General features: G+C 40.2%; 1 protein-coding gene across 3 annotated transcripts; it reads right to left on the minus strand.

The window, feature by feature from the left end:
- LOC112151014 (epidermal retinol dehydrogenase 2) lies at nucleotides 1-27,158 on the minus strand. Of its 3 annotated transcripts, none has more exons than XM_024279619.2 (7): nucleotides 26,896-27,158; nucleotides 24,347-24,674; nucleotides 21,399-21,530; nucleotides 18,351-18,450; nucleotides 17,266-17,410; nucleotides 16,074-16,199; nucleotides 1-663 (listed from the first exon to the last, which is right to left on the minus strand). In XM_024279619.2, exons 2-7 carry the CDS (start codon nucleotides 24,665-24,667, stop codon nucleotides 567-569), a joined length of 921 nt encoding a protein of 306 aa, XP_024135387.1. In that variant the 5' UTR covers nucleotides 24,668-24,674; nucleotides 26,896-27,158; the 3' UTR covers nucleotides 1-566. The 3 variants fall into 3 exon arrangements, with proteins under 3 accessions (XP_024135387.1, XP_024135380.1, XP_024135395.1); XM_024279612.2 differs by having other exon boundaries at nucleotides 26,778-27,157; XM_024279627.2 differs by lacking the exon at nucleotides 1-663 and adding an exon at nucleotides 8,044-8,427 and having other exon boundaries at nucleotides 26,778-26,984.

The raw sequence follows: 27,158 nt of genomic DNA on the forward strand, positions 1-27,158 counted from the left end.
TTTGAGGTGAATGTGGAGGTTTTTATTTAAACCTGGTGAAGCTGCATCTGCACCCCCACAGAGTAGGTCCAGGTTCTGAGTGTAGTCTGAATAAACGGAGATTATGTTTGTCCTCTCAGCAGAAAATGGCCTTTTTGATGAGTGAATGAAATGAAAGTGGAGGAAACTCAAATAAACTTTACTTGAAGAAAGAAATCATCTTCAGGTTCAAGTAAATCTGCATCAGAAATAAAAAGAATGAACCTCAAATCAGAGTTATGGCTACAGGAAAGAAAAAAAGTGGGAACTTTCATGTATTTAAATATTTATGAATAGCTTTTATCTGGAAAAATAACAAGAATGCATCATTCATCAGTCATAAAATGTCATTCATAATTATAAATTCTTTAAATAAGTGGTTTGGTAGAATAAAAACAAAATAACATCATAATAATTAGCATACAGAGGTGTGAGTACAAATGGTTTCATAAAGTCCAGTCTATGTAGACTGGATGGAAGCATGCTGAGGATTATTATTGAAATAAAATGACTGCGTCTCCCTCCCGGCTCTCATCTTCATCTCATCTTCAATCCTGTTTCCGGCTGCGTCCCCTGAATGTGTCCATGAGGTTGAAGGCTCCCAAGTATTGGCCCAGAAGGAGTCCTTGCTTCATGGGGAGGACACTGCAGAGAGAAACCAGAGGTGAGATGGAAGGAACATCTACACCTGATGCTGAAAACAGCCTCTGTGTGGACAGACTGAATGTGTGAAACAAAAACACTAAAAACAACAAAGGTGAAGTGCTGTCACTCAGCTGATCCAAAGACCAGACCTCCTGAACCTGAACACCATTATGCTCCGTCAGAATGATGGTTTTCCCTAAAGGTTTTGTTTGACAGTAAGAATAAAGAAACTAAAAAAGTTGCATTTCATGTGATAGTGCTCGTGTGAATGCTTTTTGCTGAAAGTAGTCACTGAAGATGCTGAAGTTTTTTTGGCTGAAAATGGTGACACCATTTAAGTTAATTGTTGAAGGGATTTACTGAAAATAAAAGTATTTGCAAAATGTTAAATTTGCAAGAAGACTGGAGATTTTTGTCAAAGAACTATGAAACAGTTGACCTAAATTTCTGAAAAATTTGCCATAAAATTCCTTAAAAATCTCTAAAATGCCACTTTTGCAAAAAAAATAAGTGTGTTTCTTAAATAGGAGCTAAACTCCAAATAATCCCAAAAACCTCAGTAGGGCCTATATGGCAAATTAGCCAAAAAAGCTAGCTCGTTGATTAAATACTAGCTGAACTCCAAGATAGCCTAAAAATCTTCAGTAAATTGAATAAGTCAAAAACGTTAGCCTGTTGCTAAAAAAAGCTAAACTCTATATTAGCATAAAAACTGCACTAGATGCCAAATTAACCAAAATGGTTAGCATATTGCTTAGATATTAGCTAAACTCTAAAATAGCCTAAAATTCATCAGTAAATTCAACTATGTTAGCATGTTGCTAAAATAGAAGATAAACTCGAAATTAGGCTAAAAAACAGTAGATAACATGTTAGCATGTTGCTAACAAATAGCTACACTCCAAATTAGAATAACAAAGCTCAATAGATGCCAAATTAGCCAAAAAAGCTAGCACATTGCTTACATACTAGCTAAACTCCAAAATAGCCAAACATTCATCAGTAAACTATTGGGCTAAAAACGTTAGCATGTTGCTAAAATAGAAGCTAAACTCTAAATTAGCCTAAAAACCCCAGCAGATAACAAATTACCCAAAAACATTAGCATGTTGCTAAAATATTAGCAAAATTCCATTTTTTTTTTAATTTATTACAATAGATGAAAATTATTTTGGTCAGTATTTCAAAAACTATAGTTTATAAATACCAAAACTACAAGCAGTAATGTCCTGAACAAGCTGAACGTTTTGATACCAAGATTGCTGAAATACCTGAAAGTGTGATTGAGTTACTTGAGTTAAGTTTGTGTGAATTCTTACAAAGCATTCACACAATAAGCTAATCACTTTAATGTAAATCTTAACTTGGATTTGCTGCATTTTTTTCTTTTGAAAGTCATGATCCACATGTAAATGAACACAGTGCTGGCTCTGGAGCCAGCTTTCAGATATGGAAAACTGGAGATGAAGTGATCGACGCGGTCCTGGTGGACATGGTTTGACAGAATCACCCACTTCCCGCTTAGTCTTCTTTAACTAAAACACCCCCCACAGCCCACAACACTCATGGAAACTCAAGCACTGCAACTGTTCATAAAAACTTTTCATAAAAGTTTATCATATATTTTTATAAAGTGTTTCATTCAGATTTTTAAACAGCTTTCCAATGACTCGTCTTTCACAGTTTACTCAGAAGTTTATTGTTCAAGGCCTGACAAGTTCAGGAGACAGAAAGATCACTGGTTCTACGGCTGGAACTGAACCCACAATCCACAATGTAGTCTAAGGTTTAATTATTGACCCGGCTCTTCAACATAGACAGCAATAACTGTCTCTGAAAGACTAGAGTTGACAACCTCTACTACACTCAGCAGCTCCGGATTCTCAGCCACCACAGTCCTAAACTTGATCCATTCACAGTGATCTGGAGTGATGCTGAAGCCCTCGTGATCACTGGAGGACAGTCTGCAGGAACATTTATTCACACACACACCGTGTATGTAACCATTGAGATTCAGGACACTGACATGGTTTGTTATTTTATTAACTTGATTAATAAATAAAATCAGGTAAAAACTGACTGCATAATTGAAGCAAAACACTAATCTAAAGAATTCTGACCAAGTTCAGATCATAAATCCACAATACGTTCTGGATATCATTTCGATTAGAGCTTTTCCTGTTTGCTCTGAATCTTAATGAAATACACAAAAATGATCTTTATTATAAAATAATGAATGAGAAGAGACTATTTTCATTCAGGTCAGAGGTCATTGCTGGTCATGCCAGAGGAGACACTCTCACTTCCTGAAGTCCAGCTGTGAGATGATGTGGTGGAGCATCTTCATCCATGAACAGAGTTGTGGGTGTTCTGGTGGAGGATGATGGTGGTTCTACGAAGTCTCTGCGGTAAGAACCTGCAGAGACCGGGCCGTCTACAAGAACCAAATCGGTTTGGCTCCAACTGGTGACGTCTGTCCAGTCTGCTGCTCCTCCTCCACCAAAGTGAATCCTGATGACCACGTTGACCTCAGTGTGTCGCAAGAAACCCTCATCAGTGAACAGGACTGTAGACCATCGCTGCATTGCCCAGGTCACATGGTCTTATACTGCAAGTGTTCATGGCAGCGTCTTGGTGTCAGGGAGTCACCTGTAACAGTCGTCTGTCATTCCAGTCAAAGCGGGAGTCAATTGTGAATGTGAACCCTCACATCTGGTAAACGGCCTGCAGCTGTGTGGCGTTTGCTAAACCGTGTCTGAGGTCCTGAGGTTCTGGTCATGGTTCTGGTCTGTCACTGGTGGGGCTCCACTCCTGGGTCTGTCACAAACTCTGACAGTAGTTCTGAGTCTTGAAGTCAGTTGATGACACTTTGACTCACCAAGTTCACCTGCAACATCTGATGGTCTACTACCAACCTGAAGGCGCCATGACCAGGTGGAGCTGCTCGACTGTTACGGTGCAGTCACACTGAACGCTGCAGGTACATCAAATCCACGTCTGCTGCCTGTCTATTGACCCCATCTCAACGACTTGATGCCCCTGCTGCACCGAGGTTGTTCTGGAATTCATTCGTTGCCACATCATGGATGATGTTGAGCGAGTAGCTTGTGTTTGGAATCCCTCCCTAACACCTAAAAAACTAGATAGTACGGGACTATATAGTGTACTCGATTTTGGAATTGGTAGATTTGGAAAGCATTAGAAAACTAGCGTCCATCGATGCTCACTAGATTAGCGAATATAGACCACAATGCAATGCAGTCAAACAATTTCAAACAAAATGAACCATTTACATTTTCTCCATCAGAACACAGTGGAGTCACAAATAAATGTTGTGAAATGTTCGTATTTATTCGATTTTGACTTCCTGAAATCGGTGACATCATATCCTGTGCTTAGAAAAACAAAAGAAAAGTAGTGAGCATCGTGTCCGAATTACCTTTAAAATCTAGCGCACTATACAGTCCCGCACTGTATAGTTTTTTAGTAGTTAGGGGGGGGATTCGGACACAACCCTAGTCATTGAAAACGTCACATGACCAAAGCCGAGTCCCTGAATAACTAAAACACTGTAAACAGTAAGAACATAATATAGAATAAACTAAATAAGATGAATCTATCAACACAATACAATTACATCTGTGAATCTGTGAAGCGAAACAGTTTACCACATCCAGTGAGTTTTTCACTATCTTTAACTCGTCGTCACCTAACAGGATTATTTACAACTTAAAACTATGATCAAAGAGAAAAGTAAGGATCATCCTGAAGTACTTAAGTTAACTTAAAGTACCAGCTCGCATTAGGACGATCCACTTCAGAAGAAAGGCTTGCTTTAAATTGATGCAGGGATGCGATTAGCGTTAAATATTTTATTATTTAGACCAGCAGCCTCCACACGAGTTGCTGCAGGCTGCATGCATGCATGTCGCAGTTCCTCTGAGCTTATGTGCAAAAATCCTCACACGCAATTTTGATAGACACGAAGTCCTTGTAAAAATAACAATAATGAATTTCCCATATTTCTGTTACAAAACGTGCTGCTGTAAAAAGTCTTTGTTATATCTTTCCAGAGAATAATGTGTCCTCTGTCTGCTTCTTAAAGCTCCAGCTCTCAGATGACTAATGAACCTCAATCATCTCTTCAAAGAGGAGAGAGGCTGGATAATCCAACACATCATGAAAGCCGGAACACAATAGCTTTTATGTAAAATGAACAGAGGTGACAGGCGAAGAACTGCATCCATTTGTGCGAGCTGTGTTCCACAGACAAATCCCTCTGATGGGGAATAATGGCTCTGTTCTCCACAAAAATGAAGCAGACAATGAGGAACAAAAAGGGAGAAGAAAGGGAGTCTCCGGGACTCTTTCTGTTGAAACATGATGACCGGCTTATCTGAAGCACGAGCAGCTGATGCAGCAACGCTTATCAGATGAGGAGTTTTTATCTCTGCACACGCAGACACTACAGAGGCTTCGGCGCCTGGAGGGGCTGAGGGTGGCGGCGGGGGTAGCCTCGGCTCTCCTAACGAGAAGAGAAGCCAGCATGGATGTAGACCCTTTAAATAAAGAACAGCACGACTAAATAAATCCTGATATTTTGGCTGCAGGTTGAAGGGAATGAGAGGACGGCAGCCATGAACCCAACACTTCTCCTGGAATCCAGAGGGGGCGGGGTCACTGGAAGGGAGTGACTAGCGGGAACGAAACCCAGATAAACGTACTGTTAAAGTCTCCTCCAATGAAAATCCTGTGAGTTTTTAACATGTATGTGTGGCTGAAAGAGAACAAATGTAATAAGAAATCATTTTGTTTTTGCATTTCCGAGTATTTCTCCTTTTAAATCAATCAAACTGTCTTGGACAGACTCTGAATGAATGATCTTCTTTCCATCAACAGCTCTGCTGCACATGCACTAAACCCTCATCTGTTCCTAGTGTCTAGTTCAGGTTCTGGAGAAGAGAAGATGGTATCTTCACATTGACTGCAGTCAAATGAGCCGCCGTTCACATTTCTGTGGTCAAATCAGCATCACTGGATTTTTGGTGTGAGTTTCATCCAATACTTACGGTAGCAGGACTGAGAACGCTGGAAAATCTCCACCAGACTCCACGGAGCTTCTTGATGTGACCACGGAAATGTGAACGGCGGCTCATTTGACTGCAGTTGGAAAGGATTGTAAATCAATGAAAGAGCATTTTGATGTTAGCTTTGATTATTTTATCAAGAACTCTGAGAAACCAATGATTGAATGTATTGATCACAGTCAATAAACATTGGAGAATTAGCTAAAAGAGTCTTTGGTGAACTGGAAGGAGAAAGAATCAGGATTTTGGAGGAAGTTCTGTCCATGAAGATCTTCACTTCCTCGTCCAGCTGACATCCGGATCAGAACCATACGGCTGGACATTACCCAGATTGATGGACGTTTTTATGTAGCAGTGGTGAAGATTTATGCTAGTGAGACACAGAGCTATCATAATCAGACGGGGGGGATCAGGGGCGGAGCAGCTCGGCTCCATAAGCCACGCCCCCTCAGAGGAGATTTTGGAAACAGAGGCTTCAGATCAACAAGAAAAATTGCTTTTTAAGACATTTAAGTTGTGTGATTTTGATCAAAAACTTCATAATCAGAATTAAAACACTGTTGGGAACGTTTTTTTTGTTTAAAGTCCAACATGACATTTTTTTCTTTAAAGTTCACTCTGATCATCTACTGATCTATTGTCAAAACTTCTCTTAAAAGTGCAACTTGTACTCTGGAACAACTTGTATGTTTTTTTTTCATCTTCATTATGCATTTTTTGGCTCCTGCAATTTGTACTCCAGAGTGACTTATAGTCCAGAAAATACAGTACAAGTTTCTACAGCAGTGATGTCTAAAGATCAGAAAACCCAACAAACTTGCCTCTAAGAGTTCCTTTGAGATATGTATTTGGATTTTTATTTTCTTCATGCATCCTAAACTGGTCAAATATCATCCAACTTTAATTAAAACTATCCACGACTCTGCAGTCTCTGAGGATCCTGCAAATACTTCCTCTGCAAGGGTCAAACGCATCTGTTGATTTTTGGAGCACCTTCTCCGAGTTAAGACTGGAGATCATTTACGCTGCATCAGACTGATGAGCTTTCAGCTAAAGGATCTGATGAGCTTACAGCTCTGGACAAAGTTTGGACCAATCACAGAAGCCTCTGAGTGATCACGTGACACTGCAACATGGAGAAACATCCCAGTTTGACAGTCAGCTCTGCAGATCCCCTCCAGTCATGATCGATGCTCTTATGCCTCCTTCTCCCTCTGATCACGAATACAAATGTTCTGATGCTCAGAAAAACCACAGATGTTACTGAAAACAGTCAAACACCTGGAGCAGTTTGCTGTTGTGAAGCTAGACTGTCAACTCTCCAACCACAGATCCTCCGGTCAGAGGCTCTGATTCACATCTGCATGAACTGTGGAGTCAAAGATCCAGCTTGCTGTAGGTCTGACTCCAGTGTGACAGCAGAATCCTTTAAGCCCCTTGATGCCTAAGTTTATTTACAGTAGGGCTGATCGACTAATCGACAATTTAAATAGTTGGTGACTAATTTAATAGTCAATTGGTCCAAACTTTATATTATATGGAGTCAGAGTGTAGTAAAGTTGAAGGGTATAATGGCTTTCTGCTAGCTTTTTGGACTATTTTGGCAGTTATTAAGGTTTTTTTATGTTATTTTGGAGTTTAGCTAATATTTCATTTTAGTTAACCTAGTCTTTTTTTTAAATAAGTTTTTTAGGCTAATTTGGCATTTAGCCAATATTTTAGCTGGCTTTCAGCTTCAGCATCTTCAGCTATCAGCACTGGCATCTTCAGCGGCCAAATTCAGCTTACAGCATTCACACTAGCATTATCACAGGTATATATATATATATCTACATTTTAGTTAGTTTAAAGCCAATGATGGTTAAGATGTGTGCTTTACATGCAGATTAGTCGACTAATTGGAGAAAAATAATCAATGATTAGTCGACTATTAAAATAATCGCTTTTGGCACAACTTATGTCCTGCTATGAAAAAATAATTTAGCATCTACTTTGCCTTCAAGTAGATGCTAAATTATTACAATTTTGAAGCAGAAGTGGTTTGATACATATTTGCATCAATACGTGTCATGTTTATTCAAAATCCCATAAAGACATCTATTGCATTGAGTAGAAATGGATAGAAACATTAGATATCTGACAGACTGAAGGGACTTTGAGATGAAACTCTTCCTGCTGCAGAGGCCGAATCATCTGCTGTGTTGTATTCATTCTAATGAGAGTTCCTCTTTCATGTGTCAGTCACATGTTCATCTGATGGTCCATAAGCGCAGGAGAGATAGTCAATCCGTGACACCAAAGGTGTGGACACACACCTCAGTAACCCCCCACCACCAAAACAAACTGAAGTCTGCAGTTCCAGAACGGCCTTCAGAGCCAGAGTCTGTGCTGACAAAAACATCTTTACCCATAAAGGGGAACTTTTTTAATGACTTTATTTCTTCAAATGCATCATTCCTATTCGACGTGCAGTGTCCAGAAACAGCCTTTAAATCTAAAGAGCCAACACTGGACAGTCTCCAAACAAGATCAATGTTCATATTGAAACAGACTGAGGGGGGGAGCTGCTCCAGGTGGAGCCACAGTGCGCAAGCGTTAGCTCGAAGTGTCACACTCTACTTCAGCCGTCAGGCCCAGGTAAACGCCAAGGAGGACGAAACTCTTCCAATGCAGGAGGCTGGGGGTAGGAGATTACAGGATAAACACGTGAACGACAGAACATGCATGGCTCCCTCAGGAACAGCTAAACATCAAACACTTGACAGCTCATCATCTCTGCTGCTCAGGCTGGAGGTGACCATCCCCGTTAGCTTGATGTTTTTACCCACATGTGTCAAAGTCAAGGCCCGGGGCCCGGATTCTCATGTGCTCGGCCAGCAAGATCGGCCCGGGGGCTTGCAACTTAACGAAGTGTAAGACTGCAATTGGTCCAGACCATAAGACCGCCATCATTCCCTTTAGCATTATAGCAGGGAATGCTACACATCTAGTTCATAAATATGTTATGTTTTTAAATGAGGCCCAATGAGGCAAATTGAATTTGTGATATTGGGCTATATAAATAAAATTGAATTGAATTGAAAATTGAATTAAGTTTTAAATATATAGTTTTGGAATGTTCATAAATGTTTCTCCTGTTCGGACCGCGACCCATGATGTGTTTAGGATTTTGGCCCCTTGTGCGATTGAGTTTGTCACCCCTGTTTTAACCAATTTAAAACAAGCAGCAGGAAAAAATTAAAAACAGAAAAAGTCCGTCTGAACAACAACTTTCTTCTGTAAAACGATCACATCCAACACATCACGCCCAAGTCGTCACACATCGACATTTGGTTAAGCTAAAATACAAGCTAAATGCCAAATTAGCCTTTGAAAAAAAACTTGGTTAGCCAAAACATCTAGCACGTAGCTTAAATATTAAACTTTAAATAACTTTCAACATTTTACTCTTCATAAAAATACATTTTGTCAAAATTATACAAGTTAGAAATAAGTGCAAGATAACATCAGGCCATTAATAATAAAATAAAAAGATCTGGAGGACCGGATATAATTACCCAGATCTGGTCCTCAGACCTCGACTCTGACATGTGCTTTAGACGCTCTAGCCAGAAGTTAGTCTTGGAGATGATCTCACAACAGGATCAACATATCTTCAATAAGATGTCGCCTCCCTAATAAACTAGTATTTCATATTTGCAACAGCAGTGACAAACTGAAATCCTCTTCTTGCTCCACAAAAGTTCATCTGCTTCATTCCAAAAACACTGATAAAACTGATTCCAGCCATTGGATTCTTTACTGTCGGATAACGGGATGTGGAGTGTTTTTTTAACATCATCCTAACAAGTTCTTCTGTTTGGTTTCTCAGTCCACTTCCCAAACCTGCACCAGTCAGAGGACCGTTCCTGTCCGCCTTAAACCATCAGTGTAAAAACAAGGTTTCCTCTGAAAAATCTGGCTCCAGAAGAAGAGGTTTGTTTTTCAGGAGGAATTTGTTAAACGTGTTGGACTGGAACACGGGAAGCGTGAACCCTCTGTCAATGCTTAAGGAAAAGATGCTAAAAGAATCTCAGTCAGTAAATCAAAGTGTGTCATTGAATCTGTGGAACTCTGGGATTGCAGGTATTCTGTTTGGTGCAGTGTGATTCACGTGTTGTTGCTCATTCGGGATTTCAGATCCCAGGTGGAGTACCCGTGCTTCTGTTCTTGGCTGTGGACCACGCCTCTGGCTCATCTTGGCAGTGGACCACGCCTCTGGCTCATCTTGGCAGTGGACCTTGCCCCCACCTGTCCTCCAGTCCCATCTGACTGAACTCTATTCAAATATGTAGTTGTAAAGTAAGCTAATTCCTCTTTATTATTTCTAGTAAATCGCCTGTCCGTCCTGGGATAGGATCTCTCCTTCATGTGGGCATCCCTGTTGTTTCTTCTTTCTTTTCCTGAATCAGGTTTTTTTTAGGAGTTTTTCCCTTACCTAGTAGGAGGGTCTAAGGGCAGGAATAACCAGTGTTATTTAGTCTGTTTAGTCTTTAGCTTTTGTTTATATTTTATGACTGACCTTCTGCTTCTGTAAAGTTATCTGCATGAGCCCAATGATATTGAGCTATTTAAATAAAATTGAATTGAATAACCAAACACACTAGTGTCAAGAGTTAAGGTGTCACTTCTAGCCGTCAGGCTGTTGTCCACAGTGAGTAAATAAAAGACAAAACCAAAGAGCCAGAACTTTTGTCTAGTTCCATTATGTAATTTTCTATTGATCACAGAAGAGTCAGAGTCCACATGAAAGCTCTGCAGACCCGTGTTTCAGTGTGAAATCTCAGCAGAAGCCTGAATGTGGATGACGGTGACCTGGAACAGTCTTCATCTACATGACGGCATAATAGCTCAACGTTTTGCCAATTAATCTCAACTCTTTTACGGGTCTCTCCGACCCAACAATGCTCTACAACAGGGGTGGGAAAATACAGCCCGGGGGCCATGTGTGGCCAGTTAAACTATTTAATCTGGTCCACCAAATGAGAATAAATTCGAATGATAATCACTATAATTGATCCCTATGATGGGGGAGTTAATACATTTTCATCCAGATTTCTTTCTCTTACATCGCTCACATCTGCTTCTGGTTCAGCTCTTCGGTCAAATTTTAGAGCCCTTTTAGGACCACAAGTCAATAAGTGAACCCAGCCCAGCTCCAGAACCACTGTTTATTCCTGAGAAATGAAAACTATTAAGACTGAGTAAACTATGTTCCGCACATGAGTTGGTTCTTCTCGACTCTTATTAGCAGGAACTGAAATCCCTGAATATTTCTTGCAGCTTGTGAAATTCAGTCTATTTGTTCAAGAGTTTTTGTAAAGTGAGGGACATAAAGATCCCTGAAGATCAGCCATCATATTCTCTGGTTCTGTTTGAGCTGTGCTCCTCCTGCCTCTCTAGCACTTGAACATGTCATTTGGTGCTGGTGGAGTGCATTAAAGTGATGAAGACCCAACTTTTGAAAAGACAGAAGTGCTGCAAGGAATCAAAGAACAGTCTGGTTGAAGAGTTTGCAGATCAACCTTTCGCCTGCACTACTAATCAAAGGAAAACTTTGACCGTGACATTTTCAGTCTGGACTTTGGGCCGATCATTACAAAACCCGGGCTGTCTCCTTTTACAGCTGTACATGTGCTGCTGTGTTCAGGTGCAGCACAGGTACAAGCAGGGCTGGAACTTCAGGTCTCCAGATGTCAACGGTACAGATTACCAGGATCAGGTGTGTTCAGCCAATCAGAACATCCCAAAGCAGGACGTGTTGGAAAACAAGCATGAGTGCGGTCCTCACCCCCCCCGGTGCTGGTCACATAGAGGTTTCTGCAGCTCAGATTAATCTAAACATTTTAGCTGTGCTTCTTTACTCAGGAACAGACAGAAAACTGTCAGCTCAGATTGGAATAGTCCGTCGTTTTGGATCGAGTCCACTTATTTGTTCCAGATTGAGTCCTGAAGATTGCATTCAGACTGGCGTCTGTCGGTGATTTTTGTTTCGGACCAACACTTGGAAACAAAACCATGTGACTAAACAAAAACAGCGGATCTAAACAAAAAGAGAAAGATGGAGGTGATGCGGTTTGTCAGGATTTTTCACTTATTCAAATTTTTTACTTTGTTGATGGATTTTGAGCGACTGTATGAAGATCAGAGCGCTCCAAGGCAGTTACTGGGGACGCTATGCTAGCGAGGTACGCTAATAAATGTTTCTGAGATTTAGACGGTAAAACAGTGAGAAGCAACGTGGATCTCATTTTAATGAGCCTGCATGCATCCGACCACATCATAACCCTTGTGCTATCCTAGGCATGTTTACATTAAAAGTGGGGTCATCTGTGATCTCCTCATTACCAACGTGTTTACCGCTGACTGTGGCGGCCATTTTGGTTCAGTCATTTTGGTCTCAGAGCGGATCATATTCAGACTGAGGAACCTCAGAGCGAACAGAAGTTCAGTCTGATTGGAAACGAACCAAGACCACCTCAAAAGACGGGTCAGAGAGCGCTTTCTGGCCCGGGATTGAAACTTCGTTCAATCCTGGGTGGCTATGGTGTAGCGTTAGAGCGGTCGACCCTTGATCGGAAGATTGCGGGTTTGATTCCCGCCCATGTGTCAAATTGTCCTTAGTGAACCCCACATTGCCTCTGGTGGAAGGTTGGCGCCAGCGTTCAGCAGCGCGGCCGTCATCAGTGTGTGAATGTAAATCGCTTTGGGCCTTTAAGGAAGGTAGTAAAGGAAACAAGATGGCTGCTGGCTGCTTTTGTCTTTGCTGATCGGCTCTCTTTTAAATCCCTTAAAAATCTCAAAGGAACAAAAACATCTTTCAATCTAACGGACTTTGTTTTGTATGGATTAATGCGATCTCTAATACTTCATCATTTGTGGAATCCGGATTATCTAAGACTGTTGGCTCATGCTGAAAGGATAGGCCTTCTTTATCTGGAACACAAAAATGGCTAAAAACTTAAAGGACGCGAACGAAGTGAAACGATCTCTTAACTTCATGTCAGAAGAAGTGGTGGAAGAGCAGATGGACTTATTGAAGGAAGTCAAACTACTGGAAAAGATGATTGAAGACTAAGACAAGAAAATTGAAGACCTGAAAAACAGAGTGGAACAACTGGAGCAGAACACCAGAATGGAGAATGTGGTGATATCTGGACTGGAGACCAAACATCGTCCCCACACCAGGGTCACTGCAGAACCCCCTGAAGGAGAGGACGCTCCACCAGGTGAACTGCTTACACTCGAACAACAAGTTATCGAGTTTTTCAGCAGCAAAGACATTGTGGTTGACAGTAAAGCTATAGCTGCATGTCACACAATTCCTCAAAAAGACTCAATAAAACAGAACATCGTAATTCGATTTGTCAGCAGAAAAGATAAAAATGACCCGTTGAATGTTGCTAAAAAGCTCAAGGGAACTGGTGTTTTCATAAACGAGCACCTGACAAGGAGGAATGCAGAAATTGCTTACCAAGAAAGAATTATAAAAAAAATAAATAAATAAAAAAAATTAAAAAAAATTACAGGACACTTGGACAAAGAACTGTAAATAATGATAAAGCTCAAAGGAACACCAGAACAGGCTAAAGTCGTCACCATCAGGAGCATCCAAAGGACAAATGAGGAGAAGAGGAAGAAGAATTGTTTGTTTATTGGAGAGTTTTCTTTATCTATGACCTAAGAGGACTCAATTTAAGTTTGTTTTACGGTGATGAAGACGAGGACGGGATGTTACAGGATGATGATCCCGAAATCCATTTTTCCGATGAAACCCATTGTGACTGAATATTATTCTGAAGAGGATTTCAAGGTGGAACTCAAAGGTTTTTCATGTATACATTTCAACAGAGTCTTTAGATCAACCTTTCTCAAATGAGGACTATTTGAACCAGTTTGATGAACAATGTTCCGTCATTGGAATCTCAGAAACGTGGCTAACGGAGGAGAAAGAGTTACTGAACTAACTGGAGGGATGTCATTTCTTCTTTCACAACAGACTGAACAAAAGAGGGGGTGGGGTTGCCTTGTTTGTTCGCACGAGTTTAAAATGTAAGGTTATTCCACATATGTGCTCAGCTGAAAATGAAATGGAATGTTTGACTGCTGAGATTCAAAGGGAAAGCTTGAAAAATATTCAAATAAACTGTATTTACAGAACCACAGGTGGGTGTTTGGATCCGTTCAATAAGAACATTTTTGAGTTATTGTTGTTGGAAAAATGTGAATATTATGGACTTTGGAGTAAAACAAACCAATGGTGGAGAAGTTACTTGGAAAATCAGGTTCAATATGTTACCATTGATAATGTCCAGTCTAACTTGGAAAAGATTTTTTGTTGACTTCCACAAGGTTTAGTCCTTAGACGAAAGCTTTTTCAATATACATTCATTATATTTTTTTACATTAAAAAAGTTCAGATTTATCATGTTTACTGATGATACCAATATGTTTTGTACAGGAAAAATATTAATGAGTTGCTGAATGTGATTTAAAAAATTTAATATTATTAAGAAATGGTTTGATTATAACAAGTTATCTCTGAATGAAATAAAAATAAATTTATGAGATTTTCTGGTAACAGAAAGGTTGGAAATGTTAAATTATATTTAAATGGTACAACAATACAATATGTTAAAGAAGTAATGTCTTTAGGAGTAAAAACTGAGAAGATATCTTGGAAATCTCATAAATTACATAAAACACACAGTTTCAAGATCTTTTGGTATTCAGTTTAAAATCATGGATGTACTAAACAAACAGAGGTTGTATCTTGTTTACTGTTCATTGGTTGTTCCGCATCTTTCATATTGTGCAGAGATTTGGGGAAATGCTGGAAAAACTATCATTGAATCTTTGGTTAAATTACAAAAAAAACTATTAGAATAGTTAACAGAGCAGGATATAGTCAATCAACTAATTCTTTATTTTGTTTGACTAAAAGTCTAAAATTAAAGGAAAGGGTTTATGTTAAAGTATTAGAAATTGTTTATAGAGTTAAACATAATTTAGTTGAATATATACAGAAACTGTTTAAGAGTTAATCAGTATAATTCAAGAGGCCTTTGATACTTTGAACAAGTTAAAGTTTGAACAAATGTTAAGACAAAATGTTTCGGTTCTTGGTGTGAAATTATGGAATGAATTGAGTGATTAGTTCACATTAAGTTCTTTTTTTGCAGCTTAAAAAATGACTGAAATATAAATGTATAAATTATTATAAAACACTTATGTAAAATAATTTGATTTACTTGTAATAATTTGTAAAAGATTGTTTGTTTTTTTTACTAGATTTTCTTAATTGGTTTGTTAAATGGATCAGCATTGACTTGTATTGAAGGATAGGCATCTAATGAGTGCCATACGCTTCTGCCTGATCTCTTTTTATTGGTTGTTTGTGTATTCTGTACATTTTTTGTAAATCATATAAATGGCAGACTAAACCAATAAACCTAAACCACTCTACAAGTATACCACTTCCCATTATTGGGGGAAACAAACTCTGGTGAACCGTATGTCTGAATGCACCCTTAATCTCTGCTCAGGCCTCTGATTTAGAGACAGACTAACAAACTGGCACATCTGATAAGGTTAATTAAAACAGAGCCAGCAGCAAACTGAGGTTTCTCTGCAAGAACAGTTTTTAAAGAATTATGGTTGTAAAGAAACAGCATAAGAGGCTTGGTCTATAAACCCTTCACGGTGTAGTTTTAGAGAAACAAAGCTGCTTGGCTGATGGTACATAAATATCCTCTTCACAGAGTCACAACATGGTACTCAATACTGAAGCGTGCGCCCATTCCACGGATCGTGTTATGACCCACATGCCTTCATGTTGGTTTTGCTGGTTACACGGAGCATTAAAGCTTTACCGTCCTCTCTTCACACCACTACCCGCTGTGGAGAACTGAGAAGTTCACTGATCAGCTGTATATGTGAGGCACCATGGAGCACACATGGAAACACTATGGTTTCAGTCTTTTCTTTTTGGATTTTAAATGGGGTGCCAGTTAAATAAAGGGTGACAAAAGCTCTGTCCAAAGATCAGCGTTCGAGAGATCCAGAGGTTCTTTCTGACAGTTTACCCAAACATAATATCTTTTAGGACGGTAGTTCACTACAGGTTTTTAAGCAAGACAGCAGAGAATCTGTTTTTTCCTGAAAAGCTTCTTCAACAAAACTCCACATAAATCTGGACTGAGACCAGCGCTGCTGCTGCTCTAAAAACAGGGACTCGACTGTTTTTGACTGAAGCTTCTGATGAAAGGAAGAGCAGGAACTTACTTCTTCAGAGCAGTAATGATGTACATGCTCCTTGGCAGCAGCAGGTACACCTGGTCTGTGAGGACGGCGTTAACGATCTTCTTGACCACGTAGTGTGGATCCAGGATGGGCAGCACGGTCGGCCACCTGGTTGAGACAGAACACAAACTAGGTGAGGAGACTGAAGGAAACGGGAAGCAGCGGAAAGGTCAGAGGCAAGAGCAGGGCCGGCCCTGGGCATAGGCAACTCAAGGCGACTGCCTAGGGCGCAATCCGCTGGAGGAGGCGCCAAATTGCAATGATTAGGCTCTATATTGTCATGTTTGTTTTACAGTTTGACACATCACTCATTTCTTGTAAAATAAAAAAGGTCAATAAATAAAAACAAAGAAAATAACTTAAATCAAAATTCTTTTGCCTTTTTACCCGACTCTGCCGACGTTTAAGCGGGGGGGGTGGGGAGGGGGGTTGTTGCCTCTTTAAAACTTTAAGGATGAAAAACCAGCAAAGCAAGCCCTCCTGGAGGACGTTTCAGTTTGGCCACTAGGTGGCGATCGAGCTATAGGATTACACCTTACTCCAGAAGAAGAAGAAATTTTGAGGGGAAGAAAACAATGTTTTAGACCATAAATAGTTACTTTAAACAATGTTTCCTTAAAGGACTTTGGAACATTAATGTCTGTGAGTTTATAAAGATGTTCATTTAGTCAGTAATGTATGTTTAGGTCGACCGAGCGTTAGCATTAGCCGTCTTATGGGAAATGCCATTAAACATTAGCATCAAGCTAGTGGACTTTAGCTTTATATGCTAAATCAATTTATATTTCTATTAATCGATTATTGATCTGTTAAGTTTAAATAGATCCAAATCGATTTCTTAACCCAGCCCTAGTCTAGAATGTGGTTTGCTTTGGTCACCATTTTAGCTCAGAGTTGGACACTGATGGTTCTGCATCTTTAAAGGACATTTTGGGCTCTTTGGTTCCCGTCCTTTTATTTGTCTTTTCACTTTACCATTAGTGTTCCTCTTGTGCCATATTCACGTTGGCTACAACCTGGTGGTCCTTCAACTTCGGAATAAAATCTCTCGGATGCTAACTGGAGGACACGCCTCAGCTTTATGTCCCAACATTCTGAATACTTTTAGTCTTTTCTCAGTATAGAAATCAAGTTTCCCCCTATTACACTGGTTTGGTTTTAAAGTGACACATACTTGGTTTGACATCCATCAAACATCCCAGTGTTGATGAAATAAGGGCACACGATGGTGGTTTTAACCCCATCCTTTCCGATGGCGAGCAGCTCCAGACCCACCGATTCCGCAAAGCCGACCGCTCCAAACTTACTGGCACAGTAGTCTGAGGAGACAGTTCCAAAACAAACATGCAGTTAATAATCTATCAAAAGTCATTTTACAAAAGTATGCTGTGTTTTGTGGTAAAAAATACATTTCCATTATACTGCTTTGCTTCACATGCTGCTAGACGCCACATGTTGCCTCAGATTGCAGTTTAATCGCTAATAATATCCAGGATTAAAGTGGGTGGCTTGTTGTAAGCAGGCACAAAACCACTGACTGTATATAGAGGACTGGAGTGAGTAACTCCTCCCCCTCATGTTCCAAACAGGAAGTAGCTGCTGGCTCCAAGAAGTCTAAATTCCATAGACTTCTATAGAGAAATAAGCAGTCCTTAAGCCATTCTATTGGTCAGAATAACCACTGTGGCCCTGATAAATCTTCTTTCTAATCTTCATTTTGACTTTCATCGCATGTTTTCTCTATCAAAGTTCATAAACCGTTATAAACGGACCAATCAGAAGCCTCAATAAAAGCATGTGGCGCCACTGGCCACCACCTCATATGTTTGACAGATTCTCTCTAGTCGCTTTCAGTGGAAGGGGTGTGGTCTTTCAACAAGCTCACTCCTGATTGGTGACAGCTGTTTCCATAGAAACACTGACACAGACCGACTCGGACCAATCACTGTTGTTTGGCTCCAACATGGCGACGTCTGTATCACGGAAAAATGACGACTGAATTGGCTTCATTGTTAATGGGTGATGTCACACCTGCTCTGTCCAGTTCTATATACAGTCAATGGCCAAAACCCAGTGGATATCTGGAGTCTGGTACCGCTGTAGCCCTCGTCAGTGTGGTTGAACCACAGCCTGGTATGTGATGAGAATAACGGTAATCAAAGAGAGCGAGGCTCATTACCTGAATGTTTGAGGACTAACATACATGCAGACTCCAGAACGTTTGTTTTTTCTTGTTAAACTGCATAAAAAAGCACAAACCTGCCAATCCATTGACTCCTATGAGCCCAGCAGAGCTGGCAATGCTGACCAGGTGACCGTGGTTGTTGGCAATCATAGCGGGAAGAAAGGCCTTGTAGGTCTGAGAGTGAAACACACACACACACAAAAAAAAACACTTGAAAATCATGAAATGTTAGGTGAAACCAGAGGTAGGGAACCCTGGTCCTCGAGAGCCGCCTTCCTGCATGTTTTCCAATATACCCTGAACTGGCATGTTCTTATAGGCTGGACACACCTGAACCTCGAGGACCAGTCTTCCCTACCCCTGGGATAAACGTTTGACTTCCGATGGCAAATAATATGACAGACAAAGAATCCTGTTCTTGTAGAAATAAGTGAACCTTTGTCAACCAGACTGACCTCATATGATGCAAATATATCAGCTGAAAAAAGATGCAAAACTTTTCCTTTGCTTTGTTCCGTCTTTGTTCTCACCTGTAGCTGTAAAAAGTGTGAAGTAGAACATGAAGCTGGTGCTTCTGCTGATAGTTTCTATTCTTCCATGTAGACGGAGTTCTCTCTGCACGGACTGTTCAGATCACACTCAAACCCTTGGCTGCATCTGTTAGTCACTTAGTTAGGCCTTCCCTAAAAACCAGTGGAGACAGTATGGGGCTTTGGGAGTGATCCGAACTGTAACATCTGTGAATAATTTACTTGACTTTGATGATTCTTTGCTTTGGAGCGTTCAGACAACCTTGATCTGGTGCTTTTTAGGTGAATTGACAGGATTACTTCTAGACTTTAAACCGCATTTATTCATTTTTATGAGCCGCTTTACGTTCTTCATAATTGACAAACTGGTGCTACAAACATTCCTTCTCTGGTCTTCTTACATTTTTCATCCATATTGTTGAGAGTTAAAAAAGACAATGCGGTTGTCAAGTGTGAAAAAAAAAACATTGTGGTAAAAAGAGCGTCCTCCATTAAAGCAGCCACACCATGAAAATTCTACTTTTTTTTAGCTTTTACGTGTATTATATTGTTCATACCTCATTATAAAGAACCTCAAAGCGATGTTTTGATTCATTCACGCATTTCTGAGTGATCCTCTAAAAACCAGCACTCTCAACTCTCCCATACCCACCAAAACGAGCGAGTCCTCACATGCTGATGTCACAGAGTAAATGGTTTATACTTGTATATCCCTTTCTACCCTCCTTCGAGGGCCCAAAGCGCTTCGCAGTCACAGACCCATTCACACACTGGTGGTGGCTCCTCTGCCGAACACTGGCGCCAACCTCCCACCAGAGGCAATTCGGGGTTCAGTGTCTTGCCCAAGGACACTTCGACACATGGGCGGGCAAGGCGGGAATCGAACCCGCTCGCTTCCGATCAGGAGTCGACCGCCCTACCGCTGCACCACGGCTGCCCGTGAGAACAGTCTCCTCCAGGAAGAGTCTGCTCCGCCCCCAGGCTAACACAAACACTTTCTCTGCGAAGATAGCAGTGGTCAGCTAGCTTTGCGAGCCCCCCACCCCCAGCTCGTGCACAGTTGTGCAGACGCCAGCTGTCTGAGTTGTGATCCAGTTTAGCGATTGCCAAGAAAATCTAATTCGATTTAGTGTTCAAACTTCATGAAGAAACTTCGAGCCTCGAATATCGAGTCATTTTACTTTTGGGTATATTTTTAGTGTTCCAAAGGTAATTTCTGATCATATATATATATAGATATATAGATATAGTTTACTCTGAAAGAATCGTGTTATGGTCCCTTTAAGACCTGAGAACACCAAGAACATTTATCTTAATGGCAACAGAAAAAGCAGGTAACCTCCCTGGTCTTCATCCACGCTCTGAATCTTTGTGTTTATGTGACAAAACAAGTACAGATGTGAGTGCATGTGCAGAAACCAGCACTGTAAATGCACAAATCCCCTCAATGAATGTGTGGAAGTGCAGTTTTCCTCAGCTGAGGCCTGTCCATATTAATATCTGATCCTGGTGTGATCTTTATCCGAGCTCTCAAAGCACCACAGGGTTTGTTATCAAACACCCATAAAATACTGAGCCACGAACAAGGACAGGACCTTTGTGGTTCCTTCACCACTCCCAGCAGTGACTCACCTGGAGAGGAAAATTCTTCACAAATTCTTCTAACTTTTAAACCCTCCAGGGAACAGCTTTCCCTGTGAACCCCCCCCCACCTCATGACAAAACCAGACTCGGAAAACTACCACTCAATGCCCAGACACATGTCTAAGCTTTCCTTACCCAGAATGCAATTATAAAATTAGTTTGCAATACACACATTAACATTTGGAATTATTGTCTTTAAAAAGTTGCGTCAACTGAGCTGGAAAACAACACATCTATTTAGAGTTTGAATCCCTGAGTGAAGGAAAGACCTCAGCAGTGGTTACCCACACATGAGATATAACACCTTATTCCCTGCTTTTACATCTACAGAAAAGAACAGCCTCAGACGTCCAGAAGCTAACAGGCTAAAAGCCAATAGACTAAAGCTTCTACACTTCAGACAACATGCAGGTCTCTGCCTGGGTTTATACTCAATAAATCCCTGTTGCGACAGTAAAATCTGCCCAACACTAGAGGCTCTCAGCCCGTATCTGTCTACTCAGCTGTTGGACAGGAGAAGTTAAAAAAAAAGTGTGAGTAAAAGTAAAAGCATGAATGTCCTGAACATGTTGAAGGTTTTTAATTACATAAATTAAATAAATGGACATCCCTAAGGTTTCTTCTTTTTTCCTGACTCAGGTTTTTTAGGAGTTTCTCCTTACCGGGAGGGAGGGTCTAAGGTCAGGGATAACCAGTTTATTTAGTCTGTTTAGTTTTTACCTATTTTCTCATATTTTATGACTAACTTCTGCATCTATACAATTACCTGCATGAAGCCCAATGAGGCAAATTTTCTTTGTGATTTTGGGCTATAAAATAAAGTTGAATTGAATGTAAAGTGTTTGTTATCGTTCTTCAGAATGGTCATGTGGACACTTCCTGGAGAGCTGCAGCTCAACACCAACAAACAAGAGGGCCCCCCCCACCCAGCTGTGTGCTGACACTGACCCAGAAGTGAGCCATGGTGTTGACCTCCATGGTCTTCTCGATCAGAGAGTCTGGGGAATCGATGAACTTCTTCCCGGTCACAATTCCAGCGTTGTTCACCAGAATGCTGATGTCGCCCACCTCACGCTTCACCTGAAGGAGAACAGGGAACAGATCACAAACCTCTCCAGCTTCTTCTGCCCAGCACCACCCCAGAAGCTGTCGGGTTCAGCACCTTTACATGGGCAGAAAATGTGTTCTTCATAGAGCACAAGTGTCAAAGTCAAGGCCCGGGGGCCGGATCCGGCCCTCCAGACCACTTTATTTTATTTTTATTAATGGCTTAATGTTATTTTGTGTTCATTTTTAACTTGTATAATTTCAACAAATACATTTTTATGGAGAGTAAAATGTTGAAAGTTATTTAAGGTTTAAGTTGATTTATTCTGGAATAATATTCCTGCCTTTTTATTATTAATAATTATGTTAAAAAGTTACGGTTATAAAAATTGGCATTCTGCTAGCTTTTTGGACTATTTTGACATTTACAAAGATTTTTTAATTCTATTTTGAAGTTTAGCTAATATTTCAGCTACATGCTAGCTGTTTTGCCTAACCTAAGTTCTTTTTTTTCTTTTTCATTTTCTTATTTGGCATCTAGCTAATATTTTAACTAGCTATCAGTTCAGCATCTTCAGCAGCCAAATTCAGTTTACAGCGTTAACACTAGCATTATCACAGGTAATGCTTTATATCGAGTTCATAATTATGTTATGAACTAGTTTTAAAGTTTTAAAAATTTAGTTTTAGAGTGTTCAATAAATGTTTATCCTGTCTTTACTGCAATCTAAGATGTGTTTTGGATTTTTGCCTTTTGCACAAAATCCAAAACACACTCCATGACACTCCTGTCATAGAGTGACCCAAAAAAAAAAAAAAATCAAATTGATATGTAGTATGTAAACATGAAACATAGAATTAGACAATTTCAAATTTCTGCATCAATTTGGAGATGAACAGAGTGGAGTTGAAGCATATCTGTTCCAGCAACTTTGATGTTTGGAGCAAAAAGACTAAAGATTGAAGGACAAGGTCAACATCCACGTGAACACAGCAGCCATGTCACGTATTTGTTTAGAAGCTCTATCCTGCTGCACATTAAGGCTGCCACGATTAGTCGACTTTTAATAGTCGATTAGTCGTTACTTTATATTATATGGAGTCAGAGTGTAGTAAAGTTGAACAAAGTTGTGAGCGTTCAGCACCAAAAAATGCACTTTTCATTATTTGAGTCAGTGAGACCAAAACTTTACCCTTAGTCAAAAATAGTGCCTTTGTTTAATATGCCGACCTCATTAGATTTAATAACAGAAACTAATGAAGAACAGAGGCTGCAGGATTTAGTAAAAGTTTAATAAACTATTATCTTAATTGTGTGAAAGCTTATCATTCACACTATAGTGATTCTCCTGCTCCTTCCCTTGTTCAGGACATTATTGTTTGTATTTTTGGTATTCATAAGCTTCATACTTTTGAAATATTGACAAAATATGCCCCATAGAAAATGAATGAGAAAGTCTTCAAATTTCTCATTTTTAAGTAGATTAGCAAAAAGAGTGTATTTAATATTTTGAGCTAATATTTTAGCAACATGCTAACAGTTTTTGCTCATTTTTTTGGGCTATATAAATAAAACTGAAACTGAATTAATTTATTATCTACTGAGGTTTTTATAGGATAATTTAGAGTTTAGCTTCTATTTTAGCGACAGGCTAACGTTTTTAACTCATTTATTTTAATGATTCTTTAGCCTATTTCTGAGTTTAGCTAGTATTAAACACACTAAATATTTTTGCAAAATTGGCAACTATTAGGGATTTTTAAGCGTTTTTACTACAGATTTTTCAGAAATTTAGGTCAACTTCAGCGCTCTTTCATTGTTCTTTAAATGTCCAGTCTTTTAGCAAATTTAACATTTTGCAAATAGTTTTTGCATTTTCAGCAAATCCTTACAGCAATTAAAGTAAATTGCTGAACAAAAAACTTCATTGACTACTTTCAGCAAAAAGCATTCACACTAGCATTATCGCAGGTAATGCAACTTTTCTAGTTGTCTTTATTTTTATTAGTTCAAAGCCAATGATGGTCAAGATGTGTGTTTTGCATCTATTTTGCACACCGGATTAGTCTATTAAAGTAAACGTTTGCGACAGCCCTGCTGCCCATTTACTCCACTTTTTAAAGCATATTTACACCATGACTGTACATGCAGCTCAGTGTAGGGATGAGGAAACCGTTCAGGGTCAGAGCTACAATTTTAACCCTTAACCGATTGTGACGAGTCTACTGCTCACCTTCAAAGAGACAGTCATTGTTTCTAGATCAGCTGTGAATAACAAATGATTTCAATCTTCTCTTTGTAGTTAAAGCCCAAAATAAACATGACATAATGACTGACCTGCTATAATGAGCCTTCAGTCTGTTCTGAGTCATAGGACCCATTTTAATTGAAATATCTTGTGATATTTGCCATAAGATAAGGATGAATAGAAACATAAGCCTGGTATAAATATATAAACAAAAATGCAGCTTTATCAAAAGCCAGAAACACTTGTTCCAGTGTGACCTGGCTGGGAGAGAGTCCAACAACTGATCAGTTAAAATCTTTCATGACCTTCTCCAGCTAAAAAATAAAAACTTTTACCAAGGTCTTCACCCTTTTATGGTTATTCCAGGATCTTCTGCATCTGCTTTCATGTGAATACACTTGCATTGCTTTCCAGAAGAAACTGCAGTTTTCATTTTTTTGTCTCAGAAATGATCACCTTGAAATATCTAAACACAGACAAACTGTTTCTTTTTATCTCACACCTTCCTGCGTTCATAGAACATGCAGTTAGTTGTGTTTTTTCCCCTGAAGAGAAAGGCGTCAGAAAATGAGTTTTATCGCCTCACTGCGTGTTCCTCACCTGGTCAGCCACTCTGTAAACCTCGTTCTTGTCGCTGCAGTCACATACGTAGTGGTGGACTTTGACGGCTCCATTGCTCTGAGCAAGTCGCGCTGTTTCCTTAACCCCCTCCTTGTTGATGTCCCATAAGACCAGCACCGTGCCAAGAGCCGCAAACTCCTGCGCCATGAGGCGGCCGATGCCGCTGCCCGCCCCCGTGATCAGCACCACCTCACCCGATATGTTCTTCTTCTTCCTGGGTACGAAGAGGTGGATGAAGGACTCCACATTGAACCAGATGGACAGCAGGAGGACTTGGATGGTCTCCAGAAAGAAATTCATGATGAAGCTGGGATGGAAAACAGAGAAGAATGACAGTGATGCCGAGTCGCCTGTCAACATGTCAAATCAAATCTCTACATCATAAAAAAGGACATTTTTCCAACTTTTTAAAGTTTGATTTACAACTTTGAAAAGAGTCACACATTTTGTGGAATTACAGAATAAGACATAAATTAACGATCAAGAGCCAGAGTTAAACAGAACAAAAATATATGTTCCTGAACTTGTAAATAAAAAAAAAACAAAAAAAACAAAACAAAACAAATGTAGTTGCTTAAAACAGGAGTGTTAAACTCAATCACACAAGGGGCCAAAATCCAAAACACACCTTAGGTCGTGGGACGAACAGGATAAACATTAAATGAACACTCTAAAGCTACATTTTTGAAACTTTAAAAAACGTAACTTTTTAGCATATTTATGAACTAGATAAATAGCATTACCTGTGATAATGCTAGTGCGAATGCTGTAAGCTGAATTTGGCCGCTGAAGATGCTGAAAATGATAGCTAAAAATACTGAAGTTAATAGCCAGCTAAAATATTAGCTAAATGCCAAATTAGCCTAATACACTTGAAAAACAAACAAACAAAAAAAAAATTAGGTCAGCCAGATTAGCTAGCATGTACTAAAAATGCTGAAAAAAATAGCTAAACTTAAAAGCAGCCTAAAAACTTGTTTTTAAAAAAAGCTTTAATTAGCCAAAAGAGCTAGCATGCAGCTGGAATATTTGCTAAGTTAAAAAATAGCCTAAACAATCTTAGTGGATGTCAAAATAGTCCAAAAAACTAGCAGAATGCCAATTCTTAAAACCGTAACTTTTTAACATAATTATGAATGATAAAGAGGCAGGAATATTATTCCAGAATAAATCAACTTAAACCTTAAATAACTTTCAATATTTTACTCTCCATAAAAATATATTTTGTCAAAAGTATACAAGTTAAAAATAAGATAACATCATGCCATTAATAACAATAAAATAAAATGATCTGGAGGGTCGAATAGAATTACGCGGAGGGCCGGATCCGGCCCCCGGGCCTTGACTTTGACATGTGCCTTAAAGAGCCACTTCAACGAAAATTGGGGTTTTAACGTTCCTGTAGCATTTTTCTGATGCTGGACATGCATAAAGAAAATTAAGATTAAAACTGGTTTTCTGAGTCTTTCTGTATTTAAATATTGTGAATCAGGAGCAGATGAAAAGATGCAGTAATGGTGAAAGTTACTTGATGTGGTTGAGAAAACATCTGGAGGGCCTGATCTTAAATGTTATGATGAAAACATGACAATGGTAGATCAGTCCTGTGGTATCCGCCTGCTGTTCAGTCGCTCAGACAAAACAGGAGAGACGCTTTGATGCAACGAAGCTGTCAGAAGGTTGATCAGACCCACATGTTGTTCACATGCGTGCCTGTGTCACCATGCTGTAGGATGACCTGTCAGTCTGAGACCTGTCGTTTTCATTCCATCAATCAGCTGTTAGAGTTTAAGAAACTTCCTCCATCTGAGCGTTTGAAGTCCTGATGGACTTGAACTCACCACAGTAGCCTGGTTTCAATTGAAAAGTGCCTGTATGTACATTCATGTCAACCATGAGAGCAAACAAAACCCAACAGGCCAGAATCACACAACCAGAGTTCAGTCCCACAGAGGTCATAGGTCAGGAGAACGGCGTTGTCATGGAAACCACCACATTGCAGGAGGGGTAACATTTAGTTGCAAAGGGATAAACAGCTCAGTCCTGTTGGAACAGGACAACATATTTGAGCAGACAGTAGTCTTCCTCTCACAGTGACAGCGTGGTACATGTGGGCGGGGCCACGCAGCCGGAGGCAAGAGCCGCCTGCAGCTTTAAGATTCAGGATGTCGTATTAAAGACACCGAAATTGGAGTTAATCTGTATCACAAATAAAAAGATAAATCCGGGAGGCTAGCAAACCGATGGCGCGTGCGGGAAGTGCACGCGGTCCGCCGGTGTGACAGCTGATGAGCAGCTGGGATGTGCGGACCGCGAACGAACTGCGACCAAAGTTTGGAAGCTGGCGCTGCACGGAGTTCTACCGGTCCGGACGGACTGCTTTGGACGGCACTCTACAAGGACAACTCACCGAAGGAGTACGGCGGTCTTCGACGGTGATTGCGGGATTCTCCTCTTTCGCTGTAAACCTCGCGAGCCCGGTGGCACGCGGCCGCTGACAGAACCGCACGCGCCTCGCGCAGACTCACCGTGACGTGTGAGGTCCTGGGAGTTTGGTCCCGGCAGAGCGGAGGCACTTTGTGCAGCCTCGGGGCGGAAAATGAGGACTTCAGGGCGGCTGAGGCAGCAGGGAGGGGCCGGATATGTGACGTCACAATTTTTTCTTTGGCGCAGCTTTATTGAACTTTGAACAACAGGCTGACCTGCACCACCAACAGGCGAATGCCGACAGGAAACCGCAGACCCGGTCAGGTCTCTTGACAATGAAGCAAATTAACCACATTTAGTGTTG

The sequence above is a fragment of the Oryzias melastigma genome, linkage group LG17 (assembly GCF_002922805.2).
Source record: "Oryzias melastigma strain HK-1 linkage group LG17, ASM292280v2, whole genome shotgun sequence".
Lineage (NCBI taxonomy): Eukaryota > Metazoa > Chordata > Actinopteri > Beloniformes > Adrianichthyidae > Oryzias > Oryzias melastigma.

Bases quoted from the DNA above. Each gene is read 5' to 3' on its own strand.
- LOC112151014 (XM_024279619.2), bottom strand. From the start codon at position 24,667: ATGAATTTCTTTCTGGAGACCATCCAAGTCCTCCTGCTGTCCATCTGG. The intron at 18,451-21,398 runs GTCAGTGTCAGC...TTTCACTCTCAG, and splicing joins ACACCATGGCTCACTTCTGG to ACCTACAAGGCCTTTCTTCC. The intron at 16,200-17,265 runs GTATGTGTCACT...TGTCTCAACCAG, and splicing joins TTTGATGGATGTCAAACCAA to GTGGCCGACCGTGCTGCCCA.